The sequence below is a fragment of the Clupea harengus genome, chromosome 12, assembly GCF_900700415.2.
Source record: "Clupea harengus chromosome 12, Ch_v2.0.2, whole genome shotgun sequence".
NCBI lineage: Eukaryota > Metazoa > Chordata > Actinopteri > Clupeiformes > Clupeidae > Clupea > Clupea harengus.
This window is the reverse complement of record NC_045163.1, coordinates 7,108,083-7,117,987: the sequence shown is the minus strand read 5'-3', so window position 1 is coordinate 7,117,987 and position 9,905 is coordinate 7,108,083. Positions and strand designations below refer to the sequence as shown.

At 46.6% G+C, this 9,905-nt stretch overlaps 1 protein-coding gene across 1 annotated transcript in view; it reads left to right on the top strand.

The window, feature by feature from the left end:
• The window catches only part of si:ch211-127i16.2 (probable flavin-containing monoamine oxidase A), a 38,838-nt gene that overhangs the window by 7,704 nt on the left and 21,229 nt on the right, over positions 1-9,905 (top strand). The window contains exon 7 of the mRNA XM_012836431.3: positions 186-270. Within this exon, the coding sequence (XP_012691885.2) occupies positions 186-270 (85 nt within the window). The remainder of the gene's footprint in view (positions 1-185; positions 271-9,905) is intronic.

The following is a 9,905-nucleotide window of genomic DNA, read 5'->3' as shown; positions in this document are numbered from 1 at the left end:
TGTGTGTGTGTGTGTGTGTGTGTGTGTGTGTGTGTGTTAGTTGAGTTACAAGCTGTTATGAGTGCGATTTCAAAATGTGTTTTTGTGTGTGCGCGCGCGCGTGTGTGTGTGTGTGTGTGTGAATGTAAATATGAGTGTGTCTGTCTAAATAATGTGTTTAAATAATGTATTTGTATTTCACACAGGGAGATGACAGTGTGGAAGTGAGGACTCTGTCTGAATCGTTCTCCTGCAAGGTCGTCATCAACACCTGCCCCCCTCATATGGCAGGTCAGTGTGTGTGTGTGTTTGTCATATCTGTGTGTGTGTGGGTGTGTGTGTGTTTGTCATATCTGGGTGTGTGTGTGTTTGTCATATCTGGGTTTGTGTGTGTTTGTCATATCTGTGTGTGGGTGTGTGTGTGTTTGTCATATCTGTGTGTGTGTGTGTTTGTCATATCTATATGTGTGTGTGTGTATTCCTTGTCTTCTGTGACACCATTCTGTGACCACATAGACACTGTTCTCCCTGGTGGTTGGTTTGACCTGACTGCTCTACCTAATGAGTTGTTGATGCCACTACTCTTGCTGATGGTTTGTTGCTCTGACTGTTCTGCGTGTTGATTTGTTGCTCTGACTGTTCATCCTCCTGATCGGTTGCTACAGCTGCTAGACATTATCACTGATCACAGACTAATTGGATCCTTTACTCCTGAGCAGGCTTCTGCTTGGCCGAAGGAGCTGCAGCAGTGTGTGTGTGTGTGTGTGTGTATGTCTCTGTGTGTGTGTGTTTATATGGTGTGTATATGTGTGTGTGTGTGTGCGTGTGCGTGCGTGTGTGTGTGTATGTGCGTTTATATGCTGTGTATATGTGTGTGTCTGTGTGTGCGCGTGCGTGTGTATGTGTGTTTGCGTGTGTGTTTGCGTGTGTGTGTGTGTGTGTGTTTATATGCTGTGTATATGTGTGTGTCTGTGTGTGTGTGTGCGCGTGCGTGTGTATGTGTGTTTGCGTGTGTGTGTCCCCTTGCTCTGAGTCCTGATCCTTGGCCAGCCCATTTTTAATTAGACTGGGAACAGTGCTGAATTATGCCGCACCTCCATGCAAGGCCCCTTGCCATCAACTCACTGATATTTTGGAGTGTGTGTGTGTGTGTGTGTGTGTGTGTGTGTGTGTGTGTATGTATGTAGCAGTGTCTTTGGAGTAGACTGACATGTAGTATCTAGCAACTCTTTAAGCTGCAGGCAGAGCGGTGATTTAGACGTCTTCCATACACAGCCAGGGATGACTAATGGAACCATGAAGAGTTTGTCATGAAGAGACAAGAGTTTGTATTGTGAGTGTGTGTGTGTGTGTGTGTGTGTGCGCGCACGTTTTTGTAATAATAATGGAGTCAGGCAGACATGCTCAGATTAATTTTTGGAATATGACAACCTTCGGAATTCAGTGCCTGTTGATGCAGCTGGCAGATTTCTCATCCATTTTAACGAACATCAACACAAACAACAGGCAACACCCTCCCATCCATTTTGACACGTTTTCAGACATCAACACAAAAAACAGAAAACACACCTTCAATCACCCTCACATCCTTGTCAACACACACCCAAACTTAAACACAAAGAACAGAAAACACACATGTACACACACACTCTTGATTAGACATGCAAACACACCCATTCTCACACAGGTACAGACACAGATATATTAATGCATTCCAACTACACGTTACAAAGACAAATGTATTTCATCAAATGCACACACATACTCATTTCCTCCTAGAGGACATTACGGTCACTCTCCGGAAACACACACACACACACACACACACACACACACACACAGAGAGAGAGAGAGAGAGCGAGAGCGAGCCTGGTTGTCTAGAAAAGGATTTCATGTTTGGTGAGTTCTTGCATCAGTCGTGGCTTTTCAGGGTAGCGCTAGATTTCCCTGGCATGGTCCCATCTATCTTTTATAATGAGCCCAGACTGTGGTTGGCCTCCTGCTTCCTCCCCTGATTTATGGGCTGCTGGGCCCGGCTGAATCTAGGCTTGCTCTGCTGCCAGCCTGCCTTGCAGGAATATGAAAGCAGCAAGGCACTGGCACTGTGGACCGACGGCTTCAGATTCATCTTTTACACACTCACTCTCTCTCTCTCTCTCTCTCACACACACATACTCTCTCTCTGTCTCTCTCTCTCACGCACACTCTCCCTTTCTCTCTCTCTTACTCCTTCACACACACACTCTCTCTTTCTTTCTTTCTTTCTCTCTCTCTGTTTCTGTCACACAGGCACACACTCTCTATCTCTCTCTCTGTCTCACACACACACACAAACACACACACACTCTCTATTTCTTTCTCTCTCTCTGTTTTTCTCACACAGACACACACACTCACACACACACAGAGGGAGGAGAGAGTTTGTGTGTGTGTGTGTGTGTGTGAGAGAGAGTTTGTGTATGAGTGTGTGTGTCTGTTTGTCTGTGTGAGTGTGTGTGTGAGTGTGTGTGGACAAGTGTCTGTCTGTTTGTGTGTGTGTGTGTGTGTGTGTGTGTGTGTGTGTGTGGGTGTGTGTGGGAGTGTGTGAGTGAGTGGTATTGCCCTACCCCCCCCCCCCCCCCTTCCCCCAGTACTGCCCCTTCCTGTCTGCTGTGGTGAGGTGGTGATCTCTGTGATGGGCATCCTGACACAGACGTCACTCTCAGTTTAGCTTCTGGGCCAGTTTATGCAGCTACCGCATTAGCATCTCTCAGCTGAGGGGGTGGCGTGAAGCCATGCTCCCTGGAAGGAGTCGGAGATGAGATGAGATGAGATGAGGTGAGACGAGATGAGGTGCCTGCGGATAGAAATTAAGTTTACAGCGTGTCTGTCATCTGTAGTTCTCTCCCCTCCAGCTCAGCCGGGAGGCCTCGGGGAGTACTCAGCGAGGTCTCACAGACGTCTCAGAGTTTTACTGACGCTCATAGCTACGTTTACCCTGTGTAGGAAGAGCCGAGTGTCCTGCACGTCACTGTTTCCTAGGCAACTGCTGTAACATAGGTGCTAGCAGGCAGAGGGGATAGAGAGGCGTTGGCAAACAAATTACAGCAAAGCCATAGAAAGATAAACAAGACATCAACACAAAGCCTAAGGTGGGGGGCACAGAGGGGGCACAGAGAGAGTAGAGATGGGTGGAGTAGGGGAGGGGGTTGGGGGACCTGTATTTGTGGGGTGGGGGCAGTCAGAGAGTTGTGGTTTGACTAAAGTGCCTTTAACCCCTGTGGGGAGGCTAACATGGAGGGGGGGGGGGAGCATTGCAGTGTTTGCCTACCAGGCTGCTGACAAAGCTGGGGCCTGATTGAGATTTCTGTGTGTGTGTGTGTGCGTGTATGCGTGTTTGTGTGTATGTGTGTGCAGGTGTGTGTGTATGTGTGTGTGTGCGTGCGTGTGAGTGTGTGTGCAGGTGTGTGTGAGTGTCTGTGTGTGTGTGTGCAGGTGTGGGTGAGTGTGTGTGTGTGTGTGCGTGCGCGTATGTGTGTGTGTAGGTGTGTGTGAGTGTGTGTGCGTGCATGTGTGTGTGATAACAGATAACAGAACACACTTGTACCAGATCAGTGCCAGACACACTCCAATCAGCTGCTGTCTCAGCTGCTGTTGTGTGTGTGTGTGTGTGTGTGTGTGTGTGTGTGTGTTTGTGTGTGCCAGAGGAGTGTGTGTGTGTGTAACTGTAAGACTTCTGCCTCTTAAAACAAGAGTGAAACAGGAATGTCCGGTGAAGCACTGTGTGAGTGTGTGTGTGTGTGTGTGTGTGTGTGTGTGTGTGTGTGTGTGTGTGTGAAAATAAGAAAGTGACTGAGGAGAGGTTGACAGTGAGAGTGCTCTCAATGAGGGAGGTTTTCTGACACTCCTTCTCTCTCTCTGACAAAGAAATGCCATCATGGTCTTGGTCATGGTCTGCAATCTTTCTACACACAAACACACACACACATAGGTATACCTACACACACACACACATGTACAGAAGTACATTTATACAGACAATCATAATGTATAAATGGGCACACACAAACTCATATGCACATGCGCGCATGCACGCACGGACACACACACGTGTGACATATAATTCGTTTTTTAGCCTAATAGGCCATTTGTAATAAATTATAAATGACATTGACTTAGTTTGCAGTAATCACCCTTGGCAGTATACAAAAGCTATAACAAATCTGTCTGCCGCTTGACAACAGAACATTCGAAGTAAATTATAGTCCTTTGTTTTTTTCCCCATTTCCTGAAAGTCCTCATGGTCTGAACAGCAGCAGTAAGATATCTAGTATGTGCCCTGGGAGACACAGGTGTCATGCCACATTTTGACCCCTGTTCCTAGAAAGGATGCCACTTGTCTCTCAGCAGACGTGTGGGGTTTCATGCCACATTTTGACCCCTGTTCTTAGAAAGGATGCCACTGGCCTCTTAACAGAAGTGTGGGGCAATTGGATCCTGTACTGAGAGGAGACACTACTGGTCTCTTGGCGGATGTGTGGGGTGTTAAAAAAAGGCCCCATGTTGTGTCACCTCTGCTTCTCCGTGCTCAGAGCTGAGGGAGCCGTGTGTGTGTGTGTGTGTGTGTGTGTGTGTGTGTGTATGAACTGAAGGGGGTTTGAATCTAAGTATGGATCCGCTGCTCTCAAGGCTTTTAAGAGAATCTGCTGGTGTTAAATAGTGGAGAAATATCTTCTTTTTTTTTTCTTTCAGTCTGGAAATTTAATGGAGAGGTAGTCTCAGGGGCATCAAATCCAATTTGCCAGAGTGCCGGTCGATTAGAAAGTAATGCCAATCGATAGATGGGTTTACCAAAGTGGTGAATGTTATCTCCCTGCTCATGCTAACTCTTCCCGCTGTCTCTGGCTCTTTCTTATTCGTCTATCCTGGTCAGGTTGTTTAATACCGAACTCTCTCTTCTTCTCTTCTCCACTAATGATCATCTCTAAGGAAGATCTGCCTGGGCTCGTACTAGTTTCCGAACGCACACACTCTCAGCATGCACACATCCCTCACAGACACATGTCCAACACACATGCGCCCACACACACATTCAGCACACACACATATCCAATACACACACACACACACATCCCCCACACACACACATGCAGCACACACATATCCAGCAAACACACGTGCAGCACACACATATCCACCACACACACATCACATACACACGCATATCCTGCACAGACACATTCAGCACACACCTGATTGACTGAGTGAAAATGAAAAAGCAATCGGCCTTGGAATGTATTTTCACAACCATTTAGACACAGAATGCGTGCAGTAGGTGGTAATATGTAATTGTAAAGCAGAGAGGCGTTCTAGTCTGATAATTAAATTTCTAACACATTGTCGGCATACTGTGTACAAATGCATATTAGGTGAATAACATTTGAATGATCATTTTGACACCATCGTTTCATAATCACATTAAACATATTAATCTAGTTAATGAGACATCCATTTTAATTTAGCATATCACATGGTCATGTTGATTCGCTGAAATGCTTCCATAGAAACCAGCCTGAGTATAACTCGCAAATCCACTGAGAGATGCATGGTGGGTACTTCCATAAAAGAGCATCTCTTTGCTCTCCACTGAAATAACATTAAAGCCTCTGCTGAGCCTTATTAGCCAGCAGGACCTCCATATCTCTCCTGTAAGGGTAGAAGGAGAGTCATTTATCAGGCCAGGACTAGAGGACAAATGCTCACACATATAACCAACCCCTGTGTGCTTTTCCAAAACAATGGGACTTCTGCTATAGGGGTCAAGGGTTAAATGACTGGTTCTGTATGTGTGCATTTGTGTGTGTGTGTGTGTGTGTGTGTGGGGGGGGGGGGGCAGTGTGCCATCAGTGTAAATGTGAAATGTGTATACATCCTTGTAAGTCGCTTTGGATAAAAGCGTCTGCTAAATGACTAAATGTAAATGTAAATGTAAATGTAATGTATGTCATGAAGCCCTCTCTCCCTGTAGTAAGTGTGTAATACATTCTAGTCTCCCTGTAGTGTGTAGTATTCTATGGCCTCCCTGTAGTAAGTGTGTAGTATTCTATGGCCTCCCTGTAGTAAGTGTGTAGTATTCTATGACCTCCCTGTAGTAAGTGTGTAGTAATCTATGGCCTCCCTGTAGTGTGTAGTAATCTATGGTCTCCCTGTAGTGTGTAGTATTCTATGGCCTCCCTGTAGTAAGTGTGTAGTAATCTATGGCCTCCCTGTAGTAAGTGTGTAGTAATCTATGGCCTCCCTGTAGTAAGTGTGTAGTAAGTTCCTTATCGCAGTTCACTGCGATATAACACAATGGTACATGACGTCAAGTCATAGCTACAAATCGAAGCATTTATCTATTCACGCCTGAAAGGCCGCGAGATCTGTCAGCGCGTGCTCCTGGCCCCGCCTTCCAGGAGCTCTATAATACCATTACGCGCCCTCAGATCTTCCTCTTTTGAAACTTCGCAAGACGGAGTGAACATCTCTGAGTATGTCTCAAACGCTTTACCACAGTCAAAAGAGTTCTATTTCGTTTCTCCTGACCGCCAGAGGCAGTGCTTACAGCACTGGATTTCCATCGCACGTACGTGCAGGTCGAGTGTTAATACCAACAAAGTCACCTGTGACCTGGGTGACGTCGTCAATGTGCGCCAGCACAAAAGGCCGTCCCACCCAGGAAACGCCCTCTTGCATCTTCTCGCGAAAAGCAGGTCAAATTTTCATTCGAGGTAGACGCTGATAGTTTCGTTACCTATCATGGTCGGGGCAGTGGATATTTCACCCTCCGAGAAACTGCGTTACTCGAAGTTTGTTTTCTTAAGTGAGATGTAGCCTGGGCCGGAGCGGCCTCGCTCACTACGGCACAGGTTGAAATGAACCCAGTCGAACGGTGCTCTCGCCAGTATTCTCTGGGTGCAGTGCCCTCAGTATTGGTCAGTTAAAACGCTACCCGGCAGGCTACGGCCATATGGGGTGAGTATGTTCACAGGCGGAAAAGGTAAGTATTAATATTGGGCCGTGGGTAATATTCACCCTCGGGTAATTGTTTAAGACACATTGGCCTTACAACTGATAATTAAACCCACTTGTTGCGCGAGTTGGAAGTTCCTCGCATAGTAATTGTTCTGTACCGTTGTGGTAATTAGAACCGTATGTTGGAGCTGCGAATTTTCGCCCTCAAAGGACTGCGATTAGCATCATAAATCAATGGCGGATAATCCAACAGAGTTTTCCTCTACTATTTGTGCCGTTTGTAGTGTTCACGCTCGGATACGGCAGTAATGGGTTAAGAGGCATAGTCAGTATAGGTGTTTCTCGCCTTACAACTGATAATTAAACCCACTTGTTAAGCAAGTTGGAAGTTCGCATAGTTTGGTTTTGTACCGTTGTTGTTATAAAGTTGCAAGCGGTGTTCTCGCTATAAGCATTCAATTAAGTAAACGAACAGGATTTTACTCCTGTCGACTTGGGTTAACGCTAGAAGCGTTTACCTACTGATTGGTGACCAGTGTTGTACCTCAACGCGTTCATTGAGCGAAAGTTCATGAACTCGTTCATAATTTTGGTAAATGTGAACTGAACGTAGCCTACTGTATTACTGCTGATGAACGATACTGTGAACTGCACGTTCACTCTTTTGAAATTTTCGTTCAATAAGACAGATTTCTAGAGACTTCCAGGCGAAAGACACACCAGTTACAGTCCTGTATCCAGGATTGCCAAACCAGTCAATCGCTGCGTGTGCTTTCTTCTACTGTCTGTGGCTGTCAAGTGAGGGCGCCGAAGTGCGCAGAGGCCGAGAGCGGTATTGCAGACAGATAGAGATTTAGACAATTTAAGCTCACAACATATTTTTTTTTAAAAGAAAGAAAACTGAACTACAGGTAGTTCATTTTTTTTTTGGATGTGGAATTAGTTCGAGATCCTCAATTATATACTATGAACTGAACTAGTTCATTTTAAAATGTGTGAACTATGAACTGAACTGAACTGAACTGAACTGAACTTTCCCAACATGGTTGGTGAAGGCGTGTTCTACGCCCTGTAATTTCAGTTCTAAAGCATCTAATGTTGGTAACTGTTAAGAGCGTGTCCGCTCTTAAACGGAAGCCTACCTTACGTAATGTAAGAGAGATCCTTGCTGTGATCAGATGGTTAATATTGAGGCTTGGTCCATAATAGACTGCCTAGTTTGAGCGGGTGCTCCACCCCGCAAATTTCAGTTGTTCAGCATTCATTATTTGGTTTCAGATGACTGTGTAGAGGAGTGTGTTCGCTCTTAGACAGTAACTATCTTGTATAACAGGGCCTAGCGTTATTCGCTAAGGCTGCTGGTAAGATATCACTCCTATAAAAGATAAATAAATCTATGTATAGATATTGCAACATGTTCATTACATGTTCATTACGGGGGCGACAGTGGTACAGGAGGTAAAGAAGTCGGTTAGTAATCAGAAGGTTGCTAGTTCGATTCCCTGTCGAAGCGTCCTTGAGCAAGACACTGAACCCCTGCTAATTGCTCCTGATGTGCAGTGTGCCATCAGTGTAAATGTAAAATGTGTATACATTGTAAGTCGCTTTGGATAAAAGCGTCTGCTAAATGACTAAATGTAAATTACATGGGCTGATTGCCGGGCCCCTCTTGAGCGGCACAGGGATGCAGTGCCATGTCTCCTAAGCAATGCAAATGCCGGAGGCCTGATTCCCGGGAAACCTCTGGTGGGGGCAAACGCAGGAAGATTGATCTGCTTGCCCGGAAGGTAGGCACTTTGACTTTGGAGTTCGCAGAGATAAAGACTCTGCTTCTAAATCTGCAACAACCGGCTGCACAGCCTGCTAGTGCTCTAGCTACAACGGCTGCGGTCTCTTTCGGAGATGCTCCCTCCAATACTGTCGCCAGCTTTTGAAATCCTCAAAGAGGATGTTCTCTCCACCAGGGCTCAGTGGGGCCCCTGTTACTCTCATCCCAGTTCCCTGGGTACGGGCCACACCACACTGAAGGGCTCCAAAGGAAGGCAAGATGCCTCTGCCCATGGCCTTGATCGCATGCCCAATATTGAACCAGCCGTTGCTGCCCTGGTGCTCACGCCGGGTGAAACACTCCGGCCTGATGCTCGCTGCCCCGTCCACAGTGCCGTTTGACAGACGACTACATGGTAAAATCCTACGACGCAGCAGCGCGTATTGCACGTTTGGGTATTCAATGTCACACCTGGTACTAACCCTGTCTCAGAGAATGCAGACTTCTGAGGCTGACTCCTCCGCACAGAGTCTGAGTGACACCTCCCTGCAGGCGTTTGCCTACACGACAGGGAGCTGGGTGGGCTGTGGCCTCGTTAACCCAGGCCGACGTATGGTTGGCCCAGTCTCCACTTTTGGAACCGTGCAGGAAAGCTCTTTTGTCTCTTCCTGTCATTTCAGGACAGATGTTGGTCCTGCCGCACAGCAAGCTGTGGAGTGCAACCTACAGGTTACACAGGCCAGACAACAGTTTGCCAGTCTGAGCCGTGAGGCTCCCGGGAGACAGAGGTCCTTTATGGTTCCGACGTCGACCATCGAGGTTCCATGGGAAGGGCGCCATCGAGCCATTAGACAGGCGAGCACAAGACAGTGGATTGTACTCCACTTATTTTCAGGCTCTGGGCTCTGTAAAGCGCCTTGAGACAATCGTATTGTTATGGCGCTATATAAATAAAATTTAATTTAATTATTTTATCATCCCAAAGAAGGACGGCAGCCTTCGGCCTATACTAGACTTGAGACAGTTAAACACGCATCTCAAGATTTTAATATTCCACATGCTGCGTACAGCGGATGTGCTGCAGGGCATCAAGCAAGGAGATTGGCTTACAACCATCGACCTAAAGGAGGCATCCTTCACGTCCCTATCACACCTCGGCAAACAG